Source organism: Vulpes lagopus, chromosome 4 (assembly GCF_018345385.1).
Source record: "Vulpes lagopus strain Blue_001 chromosome 4, ASM1834538v1, whole genome shotgun sequence".
NCBI lineage: Eukaryota > Metazoa > Chordata > Mammalia > Carnivora > Canidae > Vulpes > Vulpes lagopus.
This window is the reverse complement of record NC_054827.1, coordinates 34606377-34630476: the sequence shown is the minus strand read 5'-3', so window position 1 is coordinate 34630476 and position 24100 is coordinate 34606377. Positions and strand designations below refer to the sequence as shown.

The 24100-nt window shown below is 39.8% G+C and overlaps 1 protein-coding gene and 1 long non-coding RNA gene across 5 annotated transcripts in view; one reads left to right on the top strand and one right to left on the bottom strand.

The window, feature by feature from the left end:
* The window catches only part of LOC121489385, a 34724-nt gene extending 11066 nt beyond the window's left edge, over positions 1 to 23658 (bottom strand). Inside the window, exons 1-3 of one of the 2 annotated variants that reach the window (XR_005987340.1) lie at positions 23441 to 23658; positions 23220 to 23331; positions 21910 to 22009 (exon numbers count right to left, since the gene is read on the bottom strand). This is a non-coding gene — a long non-coding RNA (uncharacterized LOC121489385). Of the gene's footprint in view, positions 1 to 21909; positions 22010 to 22371; positions 22490 to 23219; positions 23332 to 23440 lie in introns of those variants that run through there. The other variant, XR_005987339.1, reaches the window with a different exon arrangement.
* Positions 1 to 24100, top strand: part of ZMAT4 (zinc finger matrin-type 4) — a 364991-nt gene that overhangs the window by 322507 nt on the left and 18384 nt on the right. For 2 of the 3 annotated variants that reach the window (XM_041752405.1, XM_041752406.1), the window contains exon 7: positions 8952 to 15243. In XM_041752405.1, the coding sequence (XP_041608339.1) occupies positions 8952 to 8967 (16 nt within the window). In that variant the 3' untranslated portion in view covers positions 8968 to 15243. Of the gene's footprint in view, positions 1 to 8951; positions 15244 to 24100 lie in introns of those variants that run through there. The other variant, XR_005987338.1, reaches the window with a different exon arrangement.

Genomic DNA, 24100 nt, shown 5'->3' with positions numbered 1-24100 from the left:
AATACCACAGATGAATGGATAAAGATGTGATATATATATATATATATATATATATATATATATATATATATATATATCTCACAGTGGAATGTTGCTCAGCCACAGAGAAGAATGAAGTCTTGTCATTTGCAACAACGTGGGTGGATCTAGAGGGTATAATGCTAAATAAGTGAAATGAGTCAGTCAGAGAAAGACAAATGCCATATGCTTTTACTTATACGTGGAATTTGAGAAATAAAATAATTGAACAAAGCAAGAAAGAGACAAACAATATAGAGAATAAAACCAGTGGTTGCCAAAAAGAAGGTGGGCGAAAAGATGGATGAACAGGTGAAGGGGATTAAGAGTATACTTTTCATCAGGGGCACCTGGGTAGTTCATTGGGCTAATCATCAGACTCTTTCTTGGTCTTGGCTCAGGTCATGATCTAAGGTTTATGAGATCGAGCCTCACATCAGGCTCTGTGCTGGGTGTGGAGTCTGCTTGGGATTCTCTCTCTCTCTCTCCATCCTCCTCTCCTTCTGCCCCTCCCCCCACTTGTGTGCACTCTTTCTGTCTCCAAAAATAAATAAATAAATAAATAAATAAATATATTTTTTAAAAGAATACACTTATCATAATGAGCACTGAGTAATGCATAGAATTGTTGAATCATTATATTGAATACCTGAAAGTAATATACCACTGTATGTTAATTATATTTGAATTAAATATATGCAGACATATATAATAAAATTGTATATACATGTATAAATATACATAAAAGAACATATAAAAGAACTATGGTTTATATTTGAAAACATCTGATTTCAGATACTTTTGGTGGTTCTAGAGCAGTACTATCCCATAGAACCCCCTGTGATGATGGAAATTATTTGTCTCTATACATTATAGTAGCCACTAATCACATGTGGCTATGGAGAACTTGAAATGTGGCCAGTGTGACTGAGGAACTGAATTTGTAATTGTATTTAATTTTAATTGTCTTACATTTACATAATCACATGTAGTTACTGGGTAATGACAGTGGAAAGTATAGTTTGGACTATTTTAGCCTTTTTTGGGGGGGGGGCAGGAGGGAACATTGTGCACCCATCAAATATTAGCATTCATCCCTCTCCCACTATCTTTGTGCTACATGCCATTGTTTTCCATGATTATTCACCTACCCTGGAAACATACAGAACCAGAGCTGCCTTTAGGTTCCAGAAAGCATATCTCACTTCAACACTGTCTCTCTTTCTGCCAGTTACATGAGGCACAATAATCTACTTAACTAAAGCAGGGGCCCATGTAGCAGAGTAATACTAATACTGGTAGTGATAGTAAGAGACATTGATTTGTTCTTCCTTATGGACAAGGTACATTATACTTCCATGTATACTAACTCATTTCAACTTCATAGCAGTCTGTGAGACCTGTGCTCTTATTATATCATCCCCATCTAATGGATCAGGAAACTGAGGTAAAGGCCACAGAGATAACTGAGTGCCAGATCTGGGATTTGAGGTCTGGCATCTGATGGTAGAGCTCATTCTCTGACAACTTCAGTGTGCAGAGTTTTTACTGTTACTTATGATAAATGATAGATTGACTCATTGGCCACATGACTGAACTCAATCTTCAGCCCCTCTCCCCTCTACAAAAAGCTCATAATGTGGCTCAAAGCCTCAATCCTCTAATCACATGGTAGATCTTTCCAGAATGGCCAGCCTCCATCTTGAAATTCCGTAGGAACTCCCTATGAATCAGCTCATTAGCATAGCCCCTCAGGGCCCACAGTGAGTAACAAAGGCACCCCTATCATTTTGTTAAGGCTTTCTTCCTGTGCAAAAGCTTTTTAGTTTGATATAGTCTTAATTGTTTAGTTTTGATTTTGTTTCCCTTGCCCAAGGAGACAGAGCCAGAAAAATGTTTCAATGGCTGATGTCAAAAAGATTGCTGCCTATGTTTTCTTCTGGGAGTTTTATGATTTCAGATGTCACATTTAGGTCTTTAATCTATTTTGGTTTTATTTTTGTGTGTGGAGTAAGAAAATGGTCCAGTTTTACTCTTACAGATGCTGTCCAGGTTGCCCAACACCATTTATTGAAGAGACTGTCTTTTTCCCATTGTATATTCTTGCCTTCTTTGCCACAGATTAATTGACCAGAAAAGTAGGAGTTTATTTCTGGGCTCTCTATTATGTTCCATTTATCTGTGTATCTATTGTTGTGTGATTACCATGCTGTTTTGATTACTACAGCTTTGTAATGTATCTTGAAATCTGAAATTGTAATTCCTCCAACTTTGTTCTTCCCCGTTGAATACTATTGCCTCCTTTATCATAGGTGAATTGACTATACTTTGCATGGTGACAGAAAGTAACTATTTTTATCATGGTGAGCATTTCTTATTGTACATAACTGCCAGATCACCATGGTGTACACCTGAAGCTAATACAATATTGTATGTCTACTATATTTCAATTAAAAATCAATAAATCAATAAACAAACAAAGGGAAAAAAGCCAAATGTCACTTTGTATATGTTAAGAACAAAAACAAAAAGCAAAGACATTCCTAATGATTGGGAAATTCCAAAGGCTTATCTTCACCCCAAGAACCTAGGACAAAAAAAACCAAATTCTTTATTATATAACAGCTACCTCAGAAAGTTTTCCTTCAAGCGATTAAAAGTAAGGATAAGGACAGAAGAATCTCTAAATTTTTTTGTAGGTACTGGACATATTAATATATACTATCTCATTTAATTCTTATGACACTCTTCTGTGGAAAATTGATGTCTCTGTTCTATAGATGGATGAGCCGAAACTAAATAAAGTTGAAAGTGTGGTACATAAATACCCAAGTAGTAATAATGGGTGTTGGAGTTTAAAATCAAGATTTCTAACTGTAAATCACAAGCCCTTTGAATCTATAAGAATAGTAGACAAAGATAAAAATAGAGATACTTTGAATTCTTAATTGTTTTTCTTTTCCCTAAATGAAAGCCAGAAGTAGATTTGCCCAAGATATAGGACAGGGAACTGAGGAATGTGAGCATCTGGGAGTTAGGCTTCTTCCCAACATGCCAATGCATTCCTTCTCTAGTCTCTGGTATTTATTTGGAGAAGGATAGGCATAGATTCTGTGCCAGGCCTTATTGTAAGCATTGAAAATACAGAAATTGAGTCCCAAGGCTTCTCTGGAGGGAGGACAGTGGATACACTTAAGATGGCAACATGATGTGGTTAGAGAAATAGTAGAGGAAAGCACTTAGGATGGGCCGGACAGAGAAGAGGACATCGACAGGAAAGATTCCCTGCAGGAGACAAAGTAGAAGCTGAGGTTTAGAAACAAACGGGGACTAACCAGGCCTCCAGATCTGTAAGTGAATGGAAAAGGGATACTGGGCTCTCTCACCTAGGTCTAAGAGGCTGAGGGGTCCTGGTAATGCCCCAAAGCCTGGCCCTTTGCAGCTCCCTTACTCTGTTTGCATCTGGCCCAGCTGTGGCTAGCACCCCATTGTAGGAGGAATGGAGTCCCCCAGAGAAGGGGGTTTGAGGTGTGAGGATGCAGGTTTCAGACTTGCTAGGGATATACAGATATGTCAGGGGTCCGTTGAGTGTTTCATCTATCAAATGATGGACTTCCCTATATGATCCCTGAGGTCCTTCTGCCTCTAACATTTCATTATTTTGTGATTTTATGAAAAATCTTTTGCAAAGCAAATGGATAGTGTAAACAAGATTATAGAGAGAATATTTGCCTTCTTAAGGGAATAAATTGTTCTCTAACACTTCAGTAGCATTCATTTGCATATAAACAATGCAAATTCTATATAAACAGAGGAGACTTGTTTTCTTAGGTGTTTTGGTAAGTTAATTACAAATCATTCTTGTCAATTTCGCTAGTCTTTGTGTATTAAGAAGTGATGGATTGCATTCATTTTAAATATTCTATACTTTTGAATATTCACAGCTTCTCGAACATTCTTAAAATCAGACTTTTCTCTGAATTAGCTTGAATTTTCTTAAATGATTTCTTTATACAATAGGTTATAAATATATGGGACTTGTTTTTCCAAGAAGGATTTGGAGAAATTCACCTTGCACTACCCAGATGTTAGAGGTGCCAGCTAAACTCCACCCCACTTTCAGCCCTCATGGACCAGCATGAGACTACCCAGCAAAGTTTATAGCAACCTGCTAGGATCCTAACCTGCCTATGTTTTTAGCTCCTAGTGTCTTGTCGTCCTTCTGCATTTTTCTTCCTCTATAAATTTGAGTGCTTCTCTCCTTCACCCCACCCCGTATCACTCAGACTACATAAACTCCCACTAACAGTTAATATTTTGCAAATATTTTATTCGTTTAGATGGATTTCAAAGATTAGGGCATCATACAGAGGTTGCACCTTGCACAGAACAAATCCATTTTCCTGGTTTCATTCTCTCCATGCTTCATCTTTTCTCCCACATTTTTTCCTTCTCCTCTTTCTTCTCCGGCCCCCCGCCCCCAGCATTCCCCTGCCCTTCACCATTCTCAGAAGCAAGACACATTGCACCCCTCTGTCTTAAGCATAGCAGTTTACTGATCACTTACTGTGGCTTGGGCAATTTCTTGAGACTTTGTTCTCTATTCCCTAGGGGCTGCTCAAAACACTCCAAATACATTTGGTTGGGTCTGGATAAGTTCAGGAAAGGGTATTTTAAGGGAACATGCTTCCACTAAGAGGAATGGGAAAATTTGGAGAAGCCCAGGGGTGAAGGATGAATTCCCAGACAGAAGGAAGAGCCTATGCAAACTGTAGAAGCGCGGGGGAGTGTGGCAGTTTCAGAAACCTCAAGTAACTCTCTGAGATGAGAGTTTAGAGTGATTATGGGCATCACTGACAAAAAAGATGGAGCTGGAGGAGAAGAAAGCAAGTGGTCACATTGCAAATGACCTTTGAGTATTACATTTTTCTCCAGTAGACGGTGGAAACCTAGTGAAGCACTAGAACACCAGTGTGATGATGAAGCAGAGCTGGTTGCAAAGATGCCAGAGAAAGTTTAGTGTCATGTCAAGGGCCAAGAATTGGACATGGACCAGGGGTACAGAGGACATGACATATTTCAGAATGAAATAGGAGGCCAATAAGACTTGTGGTTGACTGCTCATGGGGTAGGGGAGAAAAAGAAACAAACCTGGGAAAACACTGCATTTCTGCCATGAGTTCTTACTTGCTGAGTTACAGAATGCAGGAAAAGGAAGAATAGAAATTTGGAGAAGCTTGATTTGGGAAATCTAGTGTGATTTGATTTATCTGTGTCCTATGGTAATAAACTGAACAAAGGTGACAAATCCTTAGATATCCTTCATGGCACATCTCAGGCAGTAGATTGAACAAAATTGAAATCATGACTGTTCAGCAGCATGTGTGTGGAAATGTCTAGAACAAAGCTCCTCATCTAACAAAACTAACAAATTCTGGCTACATCATTTCATAGAAGCCATGGTCCATAAGTTCATTTCTCATGTCCCTGTAAACTTGCTCTCTGGGTATCAGACACCAGGCTTCATTATGGCTGAGGTTGTTACTCTGCTTTGTTTTTTAATCGGCTTATCAACTAGTTTAAATTCAGTGCGTGATAACACACATCAATTTTGGTCCAGTAGCCATCTCCAAATACACTGAACAGAACAAATTCCCCATCCTTCTCCCTCCCCCTGAAAACATCTCAGAAAGACTGCATACATTTCTGGTCATTTTCAATGGTGAAAACAGTTCGATTTTGGTATTGAAGACTCCTTTTCAGGTAAAAAGAATGAGATCTTGCTATTTGTGACAATCTAGGTAGACCTAGAGGGTATTGCTAAGTGAAATGCATCTGAGAGAAAAAGACAAATCCCATGTGATTTGATTTATATGTGGAATCTAAAGAACTAACAAATAAAATTTTTAAAAAGTAGAAACAGAGCCAGAAATACAGAGAACAAACTGGTGGTTGCCAGATGGGAGGATGGAGGTGGATTGGGCAAAATGGGTGAAGGGGAGTAGGAGGTACAGGCTTCCAGGTATAGAATGAATAAGTCATGGGGTTGAAAAGTAAAGAATAGTGAACATAGTCAATAGTATCATAATAGGGTTGTACGTGACAGATGGTAGCTACACTTGTGGTGAGCACAGCATGTGAAGGGCTTGTTGAATCACTACGTTGTACACCTGAGACTAATGTAACATTTGTGTGTCAACTATACTTCAATTAAAAACAAAAAAGAAGTCTTTACCAATGTACAATGTACATATGACTACTATCCATTCCCAGTTTGGAGCACCGCCTCCTCTGAACCTTCCAGGTCTGAATGGGCAGAAGGACAGCTAGTACAAAGAGAAGCTTCTTCACTTAACTCGTTCTGCATTGGGCTCGGGGGTTCAGGATGCAGACCTACCCTGCAAAGCCATCAAGCCTCTGTGTGGGGCGAGCTCCTAAAGGGGCTGGAGCTCACAGTCAGATGGAGCCCCCGATTTCACAGACATGGACATTTCTCTTTTTGGAGAGCAGAGGTACCCATTCTAAACTGCTGTAAGTTTTTCTAACTACATTCCAAGACCCAAAGAAAAGTACCTAGTAACCTTCTGGAACATTTTTTAAGTGAAGTGGCAGCTATGTTGTATCATTTTTATGATGATATATGTCAAAAATAAAGTGAGCTCTATGAGTATGTTGGTACATATGCAATGCAATTGAAATCCTCTTCAAATTGAATTAAATTTCAGACTCTGAGAAGAGACTGTCCCTCACCACAAATAGAAACTGTATAATGAATTCTTTTTTCCCTATGCCTTTCTTCATTTTCTATTTAAAGAAATTTCTGAAAATACATGAATTATGCAGCTTATCTCTCAGATGAAAAAGAATTTTCTTCTTGGATTGGATGGCTGCATATTTATTAATAGCAGTAAAATTTTCCATGTTCTTTTGTATCAAATGGGATGCTGACTAAAATATGAAGCCTTTTCAGCAATAATAAGAGTAATGGATGAATAATTATAAAAGCTATATGGAATTGAAAGACATTTTAATTTGTCATTACTTCTGTGTTCAGAAGGATCTGAATAATCATTCTGACTATAAAAAGGATGAGTGTGATATTTTTGCTCATTATGGGATTAAGTTCTTACTATACCACTTTTACTAGAAGTTACAAAAAAAAAAATCTCTTCCAGTTTCCTCTAATGATGTAATCATAACTGAAGACTGCTCAGCTGAGTGTGTGTGTTTGGTCCTCTCACTGTTGCCCAGCGATGTGGCACTTCAAACCATTTTAATTGGAAAAGTGTTCACCTTTGCAATATATAAAAATGAGATTATACTTGTTTGCTCAGTGAGAACTTTTAACCTTTATGTCAGATTAACATGAGAAAGTGACAAGGACTGTAGAACTTTCTCGGTCATGACCAGATGGAACAGACACCAAATGTGGGATTCCAAAACAGGATTTTTCTTTTTATAACAACCATTTAGGAATGGTTGTGCTTACCAGGGTCATTCCAATGCAAAATTCCAAAGTGATTTTTTTTTTCCCAAAGATGCATATAGTTTTCTTTTTCTTTTGGTCTGCATTATACAACAACATTCAAATTCTTATCTGGATCCTAAGAATATTCTGTGACAGTGCCTTTTTTTTTTTTTTTTTTGAAAATAGAATTCTAAGATATGCTGTGTGCTTCTAGGTGAGTGATAGAATTTTCCTTTGTAGCTTGTGAATTTTCATTTACCAGATTTCCACTACAGTATTTAGCTTTTAGTGATGAGGTATAGGAAAATCTGTGTAAGGATTCTAACCTGCCCCTGAACTTTTACCACTGTCCCCTCTAAAATATAGCTTTAGGGATCATTGTCAACTATGAACAGATACTGTTTTGGCAGCCTCACTACAGCCAGAGGACATGTTCTGCACCATGAGAGAAATTCACTGCATGGATGTCAACAAGCATTTTGCCTTTTGATTCTGATCTTTCCTGGGGTTCAGCCCTCACCCTTAAGCAGCTGTGTGATTCACTTAGCCAATTTAAGCCTCAGTGTTTTCACTGTTAAAATGTGAAGACGTGACATCCAAATTAAAGGTGGTTGTGGGGATTAAATTATAAGTGAAAAAAAAGTGAAATTCTTGACACATAATAGGCATGCAATAAGTGATAGTATCTTCTCATCAAAAGAAAAACAAAACCAAGAACATTTAAGGATTAGTTACCTATTGGGATGCCTGGGTGGCTCAGTAGTTGAGCATTTGCCTTCAGCTCAGGTCATGATCCCAGGGCCCAGGGATCAAGTTCCATCTCACATCGGGCTCCCGGCAGGGGGCCTGCTTCTCCCTCTGCCTATGTCTCTGACTTTCTCATGAATAAATAAATAAATAAATAAATAAATAAATAAATAAATAAAATCTTTTTTAAAAAGAGGATTAGTTACCTATTTAAGTCAATACTTTTTGAGAGTAAAACCAGAAAACATTTTTTCCTATTTATCTAACAGAGAAAATTCTGAATGAATTGAGAATAAGGTTTATAACAATAATTTGAAATCTAAATGCTATAATGTTCTCCCTCCCAACAAGAGGATTCTACAAGTTGTTATATCTGAAACTTCAGGATGGGTATGCGCAGTCTACCATGAATAGAAACCAGTTTGTTATTTTCATCTTAAGAACTTGCAGAATGAATTTAGTGTCTGGATTGACAGGATTGAGACATATATTTTCTTTTGCATACATAGAAATGACATTGGTAATTGAGTTATTATATTTACAGGTTATTTAGAATGTAAAAGATTCATCATATAAATTCAGCTTTACTTTAATTTGATAGCTAAAGTGATGTGGGGAGAGATCAAGGGAGAGCAAAAGAGGGGGGAGGAAAGAGAGAGGATGGTTGGAATATGTAATTATGAAAAAAGGTAAGACTGTGTTCCCTTCTGTCTTATAGCCTGAAGAATAAGTAGTGAAAACATCAATCAAGAGATGAGAAAAAAAAAAATGTCAGGATTTCTCTGCCCTGGAGAATTGCTTATCAACCACCAGAGGAGGATTCTTTCTTGAACAATGAACATTTCTTATGAGGATTCACAGATTAACATATAACTAATCTTAGTTTTGGAGAGCAAGTGAGCTTTGTTGCTTTCTTTCTTTTAATTTTGTGGTAAGTTATGATATTTGGATGGATTTTTTAATTCTTTCCTGATGATCTATTTAGCACATGTTCTAAATTATGATTCTATAGCAAACAGTGGGAACTTCATTCAAACTTAAAGACAGTGGGAAGATCTAAATTTCTAATTTATTCTAGATTTCTTCAACATATAATTATTTCATTAAATCCTTGATGATAGAGACGTGAAGCACCTCTTTCAAGACATAAACATTATTTTTTCATCACGCTGAACATGATTGGTGGCAACATGCACAGAAGCAGAATGAATCACTACTAGTAGAAGATATATAATGGACACAAATACAGCTCCTTCATTTCACCTTCAAAACTGTGAGCCAGGTTTGCCATCTGAACAAGAATAAAGAGGGTGAAAATCCTTTTTTTCTGATCATTCAAAGAACAGTTTCTCAAGGTTAAGCCAAGTCCTCTTTGCAAGCTGCCAAAATAATAGCTTAGGAAAAGAATTAGTTTGCCTGCATGATGATCCTCTTAGGCAAAAAATGTCTTAACAGCAGTTGACCTTGATGAAATGTTTTCCCAAAGGCAGCCAAGAGAAGAATTACAAAAACCCCTGAATGAGAAGGAAATAACTGAATATTTCTTATGAAGTTGGCCTGAATTGTGGGCTCTGATGTGGGGTGCTGATGATTTGGGAAGAATTGCCTAAGTCCTGAAGAAATGACAGCCTTGGGTATGGTGAGTCCCCCTATTCCTCTGTTTCTCACTGAATCCTCTTGCTGAGCCAAGGCTCAGTCACTTGGAAAGAACACCACTGGCCAGTATGACAGACTGGAAAACTGTTAAGCTCTGATGGGGAATGCCTCTGAGTATAAATTCTAAAGCTTTCTCTGGGTTTAACTCTTCTTCGTCGTGACTGGATCTGGTGTCCTGCAGGCTGGCTGCGAAGTCAGACACGTAACTTCTATTCACAGTGCTTCTCAGTGCTCTGACTGGGGTTGCCCTTTGTACATTCTGACCACAGGCAATTGATCTCCTGGTGTCAGGATTTTCTGGATGTCTCTTGTTTTTCCACAGAGAGCTGAGGTGGTTACAGCTCATTGAGCAATAAATTAAATGACTTAGAAATGCACAGTATTGTTATAAAGGTGTTTGAAAGTTGGCACCATTTCCTCAAGAGAGCCCACTCAGGAGGGTTCCAGGGCTGCCAGCTTCTGTGCCTACAGAGAGAATCAGCTACACCAGCCACATGCTGTGCCCTGGGAAGGAAGGAGGGTTTGATGGGAAGCAGTCTAATTTGTTGTTTTGGAAAGCACAGAACAAAGCTACAAACCTGCGATGACGACTCTTCTGCCAATGTGTGAAATAATGCTTTATTTGTCAATTCCGCTGTAAAATAAGCACTGTCCAAGTAAAAAAAAAAAAAAAAAAAAACAAATCGAAACAACCCCCCCCAAAAAAAACAAAAAGAAAACACACACACACAAAAAAAAACCAAAACAAAACTTTGTTTCTGTTTGTGTTTAGTGAGGGAGCTCATACCCTCGAGTTTTATGTTTTTGTTTTTGTTTTTTTGCTTTACTTTATTAATGAGCTGATATAGATGAGTCTATGAACATAGATCTCTTTTGCTTTATAGAGAGGCATGCCAAACCCTTTACAGATAAGCTTCTGGGTTTAATAATCAGACTATTTCAGAATAATCTCAGAATTCCTCAGAATTCTGAGATCTCAGAATCTCAGAATTTCTCATCTAAATATCATCACTCCTTGGCAACTTGTCAAGTGAAAGTGAATATCCAACCAGAGATTTTGTTTGTTTTCAAATTTCTTTTTTTTTTAATTTTTGCATAAGTAAGGGAAATTATTGTTCCAATATACCATGGAGCTGACATACTAAGTTTTAAACAAGAACAGCCTATGAATGTTATTTATATTTTTGGAAGTCTTAGATGGAGACCTCTGCTTAGAAAGCTAGTTGTTTGTTTTTTTCTGTTCTTATTTTTTATTAGTCCTAATAGTAGTAGTTGTATGGTTATATTTATTTAATTAGGTCATGTCTTACATTCCAATTCATTATGGAACCAATGGGAGTGAGATGTAAGGTAAATAATTTAAAATAGCCAAATTAATTCTGGCAGAGAGGCACAGACCCATGGGGACCTGGCACATGCGGAGCTGCTCTGGTAGGAGTAGGGCCCCCTGGTGTCAGCAGAGATTCCCAGAGAGATAAGAATGAATCCTGGGATTTCCCATTAAACTTCAATCCAAGGGACCTAGGAGAACTCTATTTGAAAGAAACTACCTAAATTATCAGTATAGAAACCGTTTTCACTATTCCAGAGTACTTAGAGTAATGGCAACTAAAGTAACCAACTACTGCCATTTGAAATTTTGTTCCAGGGAGGGGAAAATGTTGCAAAATTAACAACGGCAGAAGCCTAATTGCACCTTATATTAGAGTATTTTTTTTTTCTCTGTATTTAAAAGGATTCTTGCTAAGTGGTTGAAATCGTCTATGTCTTCTTATAGAGACAAAATACTCCTACAGACCTGGTCATACAACTCACTTAACTTTTCAAAGTTTTTTTCCTTAAGTTTAGAGGTGAGCTTCTGACTAGCATCTGTGCCAGTGGCCACAAATGCCATGGTAACAAAACCCAAATTAATGAGTTTTCATTATATATAACCTCCGTAGCCCAGTGCACTAGTAAATATCATCATAAAGCAATCTGCTAAGTAGAGAGGACCGCAGTGATCCCTTTGGCTGATAAAAATAGTAATAAAACTCTCATCTGCAATTGTTTGGCCACAAAGACCCATATAGGATTTGTTTTTCATTTGCCTCTTAGATAACATATAAACATAAATTGGAACTGCAAGGGTCTTTATACCATTCTACTGAATTGAGTTTATTAGATCATTCAGACCAAGAGAAGAAGAATATGAGACAGATGAAAAACGCTAGGACTCCCGGAGGTGAATTTGAGCCCTGGGGGAGGGGCAGTAGCCACCCTCCCCCAAAGCTGATCTTTGAGGGTGGCATTCCTGGCAAGTCACCGTGAGCACAGCATCTTTAAACTCCAGTAACAAAATAAACTTTCTGAACTGTCAGGTAATGAAATAACCACCCTCTCTACATTCTATTCAGACTAAATTATCCATTGTTTGTTTGACCAGCTCAGACAAAGAATTGATTGTTGTTCTTTTGTGACCAAAATGGGAAGGATTTGATCCACATATTACTATGGGGACAGATTTTTTTTCTTTTTTTTGGCTTCTTACCTAATTTATTCATGCTAAAGTCATGCTAAACTACCTCATAGGTTTGTGGTGTGAATTAGCTAATTAATAAATTTCAAGTGCTTAAAAATATAAATCTCTATATAAATGCTGCCTTAGTTGGCTTTCTAGTTTAAGATGTGCATGTCAAATTATATCTATATATTTCATTGTAATATTCATGTTGGTGAATTTGTCTTTAAACTTAATATACAAATATCTTGATGTAAAATGCAACTCTGAGAGCCCCAGTATGGACTCAAACTCAAGCTGGCAAATGTAGCAACTAGAAGCAAAACCAAAATGTTTTCTTAAGCAGATTTTAAAGCAGGCATTCACAAAGGTTGGGGGTGGCGGTGGTTAACACTGGTTTTAAAGAGTGTATTAAGTAATTTTGTATTATAATCATTAAGATGCCAAAACATGTCAGTGATTTATATTTAAAAATTAATTATAATGGGTTTAAGGTTAGGATAATGATAACACATTGAGTGAAACACAGAGGGAAGAGTTATAACTACTCCACATGTTTCTGAATACCTACCAGAGAGGTTGTTTGGGTGGACATTGGCTTTGATTTGTATCTTCCTAGAAAAACGTTGAACTCCTTAGTCACTATTCTGAGTAGCAGTTTTATTTGCTAATTTCAATTGCCTCAACTTAATTAGCAATTCATTCTGACCTTTAAAAAACACATTCTCATCTTCAAATTGTATGAGTGAAGGGGAAGAATCCTATTTTACCTGTTCCCCCACTTCCAACTATCACTAACAAATTACATCGTTTCTGAAGAACTAAACTATTGTTATACACCAAACCTGGACATCATCTGCACTTGTCTGAAGTCCAGCTCAGATTTCCTCATTGCACAGGTGGGCACTAGGCTCCGCAGAGGCTGTGTCAGCTTCAGAATGTTTAAGTAATGTACAAATGTAGGATATTTGGCTGCTAAATTTATTCATTTTTTAATTAAAGAAATAAAAGTGAAATTGATACACACAATAATGAAATCCCGTCTTGCATCCTTACTACTTTCTTAGCACATTTTCTACTTGAACTGTCACTCTTCAAATGATTAAAAGTCTGACTGTAAGACCACCAATGATGCTAAGATAAGGTTTCTGATGGTCAACTCAGTGACCACATATTCTGCTTTGAAATCAAATTTTTTACTGTATATTCTCATATTTCTTGAAGTTGTCCTCACAGCTTAGTGGAAGGGTTAACCAGTGTGCATAACATTGGTGTTAATGATTTTTTCATTGCAAGTCCAAAGAGTTGCCACGTTGGGTCTACCCCATGTTCTATCAGTCCACTACTCTGGCTGTAAATCATCTCCAAGAAGCTCAGAATGAGAGGATGGTATTAGCTTCCCTAATACTAGTTCCAAGGAAACTATTAATGTTTCACATATATAAGCAAGGTAGTAAGGATGTTGCTCTATTTAGTCAAAAAATATAATCTCCTTCGTTGAGTTTAAGAATAACAGAATGGAGGGCAGTCATAATGCAAGGAAGGCCGTCTACAGAACTCTTATTCTAGACAGAACTGTCAGAACATCAGGGAGAGTGCACCATACAGAGAAAAGATAATCCCTGACTTCTAGATGTCCACAGTTGACTTCAGGAGCAGTAATAAATGGCTCAAGTGTTCCCTCTTCTCTTCTTCTGAATTAATTCTTCTTGTCACTTGTTAGATTTGCTTTGTGGCTGTCACGTCCATTGTCATTAAGAGCACATATGCAAACTTTGAAGTGGCTTGTGCTCTTCTCCATCACTCTTTTGTTTACCTAGAGCTTGCTGCTATTTTTAAAAAGTAATTAGTAACAGGAAAATACAGTCAGTATATGGAGAATATTTGCCATTTCATCAAGTTTCTTCTTTTGACTAGACATCTTTTTTAAAGCCTCTGTCTTCATTATCTTCTTCTTTACCACTTAATTTAAGGCCAATTAGAAGCCCATCTCCTACCTCTTTATATAAGCTACCATCTCTCCATGTCCTTTAGGTGTAGAGAGTTTAATTGTGATGAAAGCTAATAAGTACCTTTACAAGCTACCCATGAGTGTGTGTAATAAAGTGAGTGTTCCACCTGGGGAACTGCATCATCCATTTACTCTTTGATAGTTTTGAAGTGTGAGCGAACCAAATACTTGAGTTTTTTTCCCACTCACTGGTTCAGAAACTGTCCATCTTCCTGATGAATGGTAAGCCTCCCTGAGAGGACTTAAACTCAAGCCTTATACATGTCTTGGCTACTATAGCACCTTATCTCTGTAGATGTTGAGTGCAGGACAGTGGAGTTCCGTAAATTTCATAAATTTTGGATATTCTCTTTTTTCTGGGATTTGAAGAAAACAAATCATATCTCCTTTGCAACAATCTTCTTTAGCCGATATTGTTTTGAGAGTAGAGGTAGGCACCCCTGAGAGGTAAAAACCAAAACCTATTTATCTTTTTTTTTTTTTTTTTGCAAACTCTAGTAATCCAGTTAATAACAAGTGCTAAGGAGTTGTAGGTGTTACATTGATCATATATGCATATTTCAAATTAGTAATTACTTATGGAAAACAAAATTTCAGACAATGAGTATGTTATGGGGGAAATGCTATCATAATTAAAACAAACCTGGATTTAGAATATGGTTCTGCCATTTATTTATGATTTAGGGCAAGTTAAAATCAGTTTTCTGAGCTTCACTTTCTCAATGTTTCAAATGGGACTAATGATACATTTCTTTTTTTTTTTAAGATTTTATTTATTTATTCATGAGAGGCAGAGGGAGAAGCAGGCTCCATGCAGGGAGCCCAATATGAGACTTGATCCCAAATCCCAGGATCATGCCCTGAGCCAAAAGCAGACACTCAACCGCTGAGCCACCCAGGTGTCCCCAAAGGATACATTTCTTATAGAGTTTTAAAAATTAAACAAAATAACAATTTCATTTTGTCTTCTCCCCTCTTTTCCACCATCCAACTCAACTGGCTAATAATTACTCGAGATAAAATAAAACCATTCAGTGTGAGAGCTAGAAGACACCTGTAAAACTATCTTGCCCATCTCTCTGATTTTGCTCATTCTTATATGGAAAAAAAAAGGGGGGGGAGCGAGGGAAGCAAAGCATAAAACAGACTCAACTATAGAGAACAAACTGAGGAGTTGCTGAGAGTGAGGTGGGTAGGGTGATGAGCTAAATAGGTGATGAGCATTATGGAGGGCGCTCACTGTGATGAGCACTGGGTGTTGTATGTAAGTGTTGAATCACTAAATTCTACTCCTGAAACTAATATTACACTATATGTTAACTGGATTTAAATAAAAATTTGAAATATTGAAAAAGAACATATATGATAAAGTATGTATATATATACACTTATTTTTTTCTTCTTTTTAAATATTGTATTTATTTATTTGAGAGAGACCAAGAGAGAGCATGAGTGGGTGGGTCAGGGGGAGAGAGAGAAGCAGACTCCCCACTGAACAGGGAGCCCAATGCACAGCTTGATCCCAAGACCCTAGGATCATGATCTGAGCCAAAGGCAAACACTTAACCCACTGAGCCACCCAGGTGCCCCTACACTTATTTATATGCATCCTTTGTATAATATTAAAAATTATGTAGCAAAAAAAAAAAAAAAGCATGATGGAATAGAACCTTACAAGCAAGAAGGTCACTGCTGATAAAACTCCAATAGGGAACAGCTTCCTAGAAGAGCAGAGCCTGAAGTATTCCTGAAGCTGTCAATGTGAATTCCCAATGGGCATCTTTCTCTATCTCACTTCCTCTGCACACCCCTACCTCTACTCCAGGCTGGAGCTCTATCTCTTGGACTTTGACCCCAAAGCCCAACACTTGCAGCTAGGAAGGAGAGCCCATGACCTGCTTTGCTCTCACACAGAAGGACAAGACATGCAGCTCCTGACCATGTTTCCACAGGCAAAGCATGAGCATCAGGCGGAATTCAGCACATGTTTTTAGGTAGTATTTGTATGTAGTACCTACGCACGTATGCGTATAAATATGAACCTATTACAACATGACCTATTCATTTTTATACTTTTTTCTATTTTTTGATAAGATGCAAGATGAAGAGCACAGCTGTGGAATATTTCCCTTTGTTCCTTTGTCTCATGATAGGAGCTATTTTACTGTAAAAATGAAACTGGATTTATGACTGCCAGTCTGTTGAGTGGTAATAAATGTCAGACAGACATTGCTGAGTCATAAACTCTGTGAGTTTGAGCCTAATCCACTACATAAATCAGCTTACTAGATAAGAGCCCCCCCACCCCTCCAAAAAGTTAGCTTACTACAATGGACATGAAGTTCGAAGATCTTGCAGCTCTCTAAACATGTCTACCCTTTAGCACTATAAATTGGCCTTCATTACTAACTGATTGGAATTCCCTATGCATTTGCTCAGAAATCTACCCTACAATTCAAGTTCTCCATACCATGGATGTTAGAGAAACCGGCAGGTATCGGTGCATAGCGTGGGAGTGGACGAGTGAATTCATGTGTGGTTGGAACCACCTTATTTCTGCCCTAGTCCCATTAGGGGCACGATTGTGCTTAGGAGTCCCGCCTGACCCAGCCTCTGAGCCAAGAATCCAAGATTCTTTAGAACTGTGCCTGGCAGCAGGACAGTCCTGGGAATATACTTTGCCTTCAACTTGGGAGTCTGTTGGACCTGAGCAATTCAGACTAGGCATTCAAGTACTATCAGGTTGTCTGATAGTTCAGCACTCAAAGTTGTCTCTCTGTTCAGCACTCAAAGTGTGTCCAGCTACTAACTCTTCTGTCCAGGACCCAGCTTCTCTGTCCTCATTCCTGAAGCCTAGTTACGTAGAAGTTGTGTTTATTTCACTAGTCCCTTCAGTCTTGCTGACTCACAACTGCTGACTCCTCCCTTGAGGAGTTGGGTTCTGCAATCCTGGTTAGCTCTCTGCACCAGCCATTCCTAGTTTACAAGCCTCTTCCTGCTAGCCTTGTCATCAGCACTGGCTGGGACCTTGGTAGTCCTGACAAGTGGTGGGGAGAAAGGAACCATGTGTTTTGATGGTCTGTACACATTTATTATATAGACAATATATATAGTGTATAGTGTTTCACTGGTTTCATTATCTGAAGAAATCACATATAGAAATAATCATGAATTTAATTTGAGACTTTATGAATTAGGAGGCATCAACGTGCAGTAGCAAGAAGGAAGCTGAAGTTTAGGAGGCTGGAGGTTTAGCCATATTCTCTGGAAAAAAATGAGGGCTTTCATAAAGCAAGCTACTTTCCTTTCCCTAGATCAGCTGTTTGGGGTGAAACAGAGAGATGGGTATGGACTAGGTGGCACTTGTGACTATATAACACGGAGAAGTCAAAGGAAAACTAAAGAAGGTAACTGTGCATTTTTACTGTTGTACAAATAATGAAGCATGGCCTCTGCTTCAAGATTATCTCAGTCTTCAGGAGTGTGAATTAAAGCAGCACAGACAAATTCATATGACCAGACCACACGAGGATAGCACTGATGCCACTTACATCACTAAACAGAGTTTGCAATTACTTCGCCCAGAATATTATACTACCATAAACTACTGGAGATGCCCAGAGCATCTCTGGCATTTTACCCTGTGGCCTTAGCAGTGATAGAACGGTGGCCTGTGGCAGCCTCTGCTTACTTCTCACATGACATGCCTCTGACTTATTCATTCTTCATTTTCTTGACTGTGCAATTTTCCAGTATGCACCTGGTTTCAGCTTACAGTGAAGAGAGCTACCTCAATTCTATTACCAAAAATGTTAAAAATGTTAGCAATGAAAACAACTAAAGAATCCAAGATCAAATCAATGTGCAGCTCAAGGGCAGCAGAAGGAATAGTCTCATCCCAGTCATAATGACAGTTAGACTGTTCTGCTGCCTAGGTGTCCTCAAAAACTCAGAGGCATAGCTGCCATCAGTCGCTGCCAAGAGTCATCCCATTACCGCCTGCCTGTCGCAGCCCAAAGAGAATATTCTGTTACTACTCCCGGACCCCTGAGTTGGAAAGAAAGCACACACGGGAGAGCCCTTTGAGAAGAAATGAGGCAGCACTCTTTAGCCTGGTTTCAGGCACGCTAGCAAATGCCTGTATGAGAAAGAGAAGAGGCAGGGCCCTTGTCACATTGGAAGCTGCAGGGAGAACAGGGCGTGGGGAGCAGGAACCTGTCACACCCTTGGGCACGTGCTGCTGCAGTGGTTTTCAGGCTCTGGCTCCCTCCAATCGATCCCATCTGAATCAGGCTGACTATTGAGAGACGGAAAATCGCTGTCTGCTGTCGTGGAGAACGCCCACTCGGCGCTGGAGGGACAAAGGGAACAATGGAGATAAGGCTTTGGAACACGGCAAACAGGAGACAAGGATCGCTTGGGTAATAACATCAGCACCACGTTGCACGAATGCTCTCTGCAGGGGAAAAAAAACTCTCTTGTGTAATAATGGTTGTTAGGATGGAGAATGTAAATAACAGGGAGAGTTTAAATTGAATATTTGACAACACTGAAATGCAAGCGTGCATTGAATTTTTATTTTTTACAAAAGAGCTTTATTTAAATGGAAGGCCTGCAAAAGCTTCCAACAAATTCCTTCTATTGCTTAGTAGGGGAAATATTTTCTCTGTGCCTCACAGCTGGAAATGACAGGTGCTGTTTCTTATGTGGGGGGGGGGGGAAGAAGTCCCTTGGAAGAGGATGTTTTAGGTGATTACTTAAGCCAATTTGCTTCTAAAATGACAAGACTGGCAAACTGCCCATTATCACATTGGCATATCAAATGATAATAATGTTCCCTAGGAATATTAAGGCACTATATTAGTTTCTACTTCCCTGGGCAGGAGGGAGGGCTGGCTTCTGTGGAATCACTGTAGCCACACAAAGGTTCTAGATTGTTGGGGGGGGGGGGGAGGAAAAGAAGAAGGACAGGAAAATAGAATTCAGGCAAAATCCTGGCTTTAGGAAAGGGGAAAAGTATGAGTGGTTATTACAAATTTCTTTAGGTATTTGTTACTAGTCAAAAGAGGATGAGCCAGAAACTGAACTCCCTCAGTGTCACTTGAAATGGAAACAAGCTAAGAGTTTGCATGGTCTCTGTGGGGCATCTTCTGAGGTACCCCCACCCCCAAGGTCTATAAAGGGCTCAGGCACTAGAATCCTAGTTCTTGTTCTCCTGCCGACTCTGAGACTCTGGAAAAGCCCTTCTTGAAACCTCGCTGTCCTTCCTCATATGATGTAGGCTTGGTAGGAGAGGATCCATAGGTGCCTGTTCTGGTCAGTTCACACTATCATCTGAATGTGTCAAGAAACCATCAAATGGAGCCCTACCTTCTCTGCAAAACAGAGGGATAGCTCACTCTGCTTGAGCCTAACCTTCTGTACCAAGTGACCATACTTTGTCAGCTCTAGGCCTTTTAGAGAAGCAGAAACTGAAGGAGCTTCTGGTCACCTGCTGTTGCTGGTCTACAGTGGAGACCTACTGCAGTGTGGCCATGCCTGGGAATGAGGAGTCATCACATCTTGGGTGCCTTCCCAAGTGAGGCACCAGACACCTCAGCATCATGTCTCAGCAGGGATGAGGAAGCAGCCGAGTCTGGGCAGACACTGAGGAGAATGACCAGATGACAAGGGCTTGCCATGGGCAGAATTGCTTGAAAGGCCATTATGAAGTTTCCAGACAATGATGTAAAACTCAGGTGACATTTGGAAAAGTGTTCGTATCCAGTGACATGGCACTGTCTGAACACGGATGTATGAAAAAGACCAAGCAGCAGATCCAAAGTTGCCAGGAAGAAGCTGGAAAGTGAGGGACTGGGATCCAGGTCTCTGAGTCAAAATAAAACAAAACAGAAACAAACAAAAAAAACACCTCAAGAGCTGGGTAACAGGTGTGCTGTCTGAGGTTGGTCATGGCTCCTCAGCTGGTGCCTGAGGGAGGGCTCCGAAGAGCAGACCCAGGTTGTGTGAATCTGGTGCTGGCAGCAGGGACTAGGTGGCTACAACCTGCCGGCCACAGACTGAACAGGAGCTAAGCAAGGGTGAAAGCTGAGAGAGCACACAGACATGGAGGCGATGCAGAGTGGAAGGCAACAATCAGAATCAAGCACAGAAAAAAAAAAAAAAAAAAAAAGAATTAAGCACAGAATCTCATAGGAGAGACCAAGGAGCAGCACGAAGGAGACCAAGTGAGCAGCACTTAGAGCAGGAGCTCCGAGAGTGGAATGAGTTCCCCAAAACATCCACAACATTCTACCAAATAGTTGGATATGCCCCAAGTTTATTTCAGATTTCTCTTCCTATTTCTGCAGAATTCTGTAGAGACTCCAGGACTTCCAGGGTGTCTGCCCATAATTATGTGTGGTGGGTTGATGATTACAGCCAATTCCTGGCCAGGTGGTCAGGTGAGCCAAGGTACTCAGAGACCAAGATACAGGGATGATACAGGTACTACAGTACAGGTTTGCCTCAGTGGGTGCAAAGCTGTTGGTAAACAGTGCCCTGGCAGGGGTGACTTTGAGGAATGAGGGCAGCTGAGAGAGACAGGTGGATAGCAGCTGCCTGTAGGTGCTAACTTAGGCTCTTTTGTTGATTCTCAAATTAGTACCAAAAGATAGACCTGTTTTGTGGGTAACATTCTGTGCTACTGTAGTTCTTATTTTGATGTATTTCAGAAGCTAAAAATACAGTATAGAAACATTCTCACAGGTTAACTGAGAAGCTTTGTGTTTGTCACAAACTTAAATTTCTAATTAGAAATGCAATTGCTAATCACATAATTGATATTTGAATTTATACACCCAGAAAGTATAACTGTTTTTTGCACTGAGAAACCAACAGAACTGTGCTGGAGTAATATGAGGCTCTCAAATACATAAACGAAGTGCTTTCTATTTCATGAAAAGCCAATGTGTTCTGGTGGTCACAAAAAATAACTTGTGTTAATTTTCTCCAGAGTGAAATATTTGTGAAATATTTCAGGCCAATTTAATAAGGTATCGACAGGAGTCAGACAATATCTTAAAACTTTAACCATTGTTTTGGAATAGCTGCCATTTTTCCTTTTGAAAAACTTTTCCCCAAATTTAGGAGAAGAGATGAAATCAAATCACTCTGTGGGAGTGGAACGAGTTAGTTCTTCACACATTTACAGAAAACTATAGATCATCCATGTGGTCTTTTGATGAGGAAAGTCTGTTAAATTAGTAACTTTGGCAAAAGAAAATTAGATAGACCTCATTAATCCTCCTCCTCCAAAAGTAAGTGAAATGACTTCTATGAGAGGCTGAAGGCAGGAAAGCAGTTATTTTCATCCATTACTTGATGGACTAATTGTTGTCTTAGAATCATGATGGCCATCAGACGTGGAATGTGAATGATAGATGGTGAGAAGTGATTAACAAGAACTTGGTTAGAGTCTCTTAAAAAATGAATCAGAGAAGGAAGCCTTGTTGGCAGACGCGTCCTCACCTGTGGGATGCAGCATCCTTCTCTAGGGCAGGTCCTTGTGGCATTCTGGCTCCCTTCCAAGTGTAGACTTCTTGGGTTGGCTATAGCTGGAACTCTTGAGCTGAGTAAAATGAGGCAAAGAGAGGAGAGATGATTGTCAAGTCCCAACTGACTAGTGGCACAATTAGGACGAGAACTTTGGTGGTGTGCTCACTCTGTGAACTAAAGTGCTTGGTGTTTCCCATACCAGACCTTGGGCAAGGGCAGCGAAGGCCCCAGGTCATGCATGGCCTCATCAGCCCCTGGTGACAAGTCAGGCCCTGAGAATGCTTTATGCACCCCTGAGGATTGAGAACTCGGGATACAATCCCCAAAGAGAAACCTGAAAGAATATACCAATAGGTTTGTAATCCCTAACCAATGATGAGAGGGTTTCACCTCAGCCCACGGTATCTTTCCAACAGAAAGGAAAGGAGAAAACACCTTTTACAGATTTGACATCAGCAGACTTCTCTCTCTTGCTTATGTGTGCATCATATCTGGTACCTCCTCCTAGAATACAGCAGTTTCATGAGCATTATAAACGTGTTGATGATCCCAGCGTGTTGGCAGGTGAACTTAAACCACTGGCAAATTTGCCTTAAACCCTTGGGTTGCTGTGGCTCACATGGGAGATGGTGCTGCAGCACTTCCCACATTTACATTGAGCCCCTCAACAACTCCTACCCATCTTAGCTGACCAAGGGAATATCCCATGTAGTCAGTCACTTTTTCACCACTTTTCCTAGTTGTCGCTGTTGTGCAATATGCTTTGCTGTTGCACAATTTGTTCTGTCTTGCAGAATCCTTGCAACAGCCCAATCGATGGCTCATTTCCACAAGCAAAAGCACATGCAATATTTTTCATTTTTAAAAAATCCACTTTTAATTTTTTTCATGCCTTATCTTTACTCGCCCCCCCACCCCTGCCCCATCCAAATCAAACATCTCTTCCTACTGGAGCTTTCAACAATTCTTTGGGTTACTTTTTGCACCCGATGAGCTTAATGATGTTTGTAAAACACTACAAAGTCCAAACACAACTGAACCAACCAGCCAACCAAGACAATGATTGGGCTGGAGTGTATCAGCATAAGGCTCCACCTTTGGTGGTAACCATAATTGATGGTTTTTGCTCCGGTGTGTAGTTCTGCTTGCTCCTCTGAACATTATTATTTGATGGTTTGTAAGCAGAAAAACTTCCGTAGCTGAGTCATAACAAGTCAAAAATAGGCCCTGAGCTATTCCTTAGCTGTTTAAAGAGTGAGCAAAGCTGTTTCAAACTGCCCTACCTGGAGTCAGGATATCAGCAACTGGTTCTAGGATGTAGCCTGAACGCTTTCAGTATGCAGCTATCTGAGCCTCTGGGTGATTTTTTTTTCAGGAGCAAAACCAGGCCCTGTCCTGCAACCAGGGAGAGAGTAGGAGATCAGAACAGAGAGCCTTCCAACCATCCCTTTTCTGGCTAAGCACCCCCCTTGTGCGCATATGGAGCCCCTCACTGCCCACCTACCCCTAGGTCCTGGGCCATTCCCAAGCCTGGGAGGGAGTCTCTGGATCTGGAGGGAGAGAGGCAGTGCTCCTGTCAACCTTAATAATAAAACTGCCAGTTACTTTACCAGCAAAATGAGCTAACTCAGAAAGAGTGGGGGGATCGCAATTTGAGACAAACAAAACAGCCCAGACTGAAAAGACAAGGGGAAGGTCAGCTTTTATTAAGCTTTAGGAGGAAACTACAGAGGATTTCAAATCCTACAGAGGATTTGAACAAAGTTCATTGACGAAGAACAAGCATTCGAGGTCATGACGGTTTCTCATTGGCTGCAAGTGATGGCTACAGCGCTGTTGCTGGGGCAGAGAGGAATCTTCCTTCTTTTTCTTAAAAGCAGGACATAAAATTCCTATGTGAAAACTGTCCCCCTTGTCCAAATCACCCTAGCCTGCCTTCTTCCCGCTGCAATGAGGGCCGCCTGCAAGAGAGCGCCCCCTTCAGGGTTTCTGGAGTCCATTTCAAAGGCCTGACAGCGTGGGAAGGAGGCCTGGCGGTGGACTCCTGCAGGTTCCTTTGTTCTGCAGAATTCAAAGCAAGACCCCAGCTCGGCCCAGGTTGGTGTGTGGTTTTTTTGTTTGTTTGCTTGTTTGTTTGTTTGTTTGTTTGTTTCATCTTCCATTT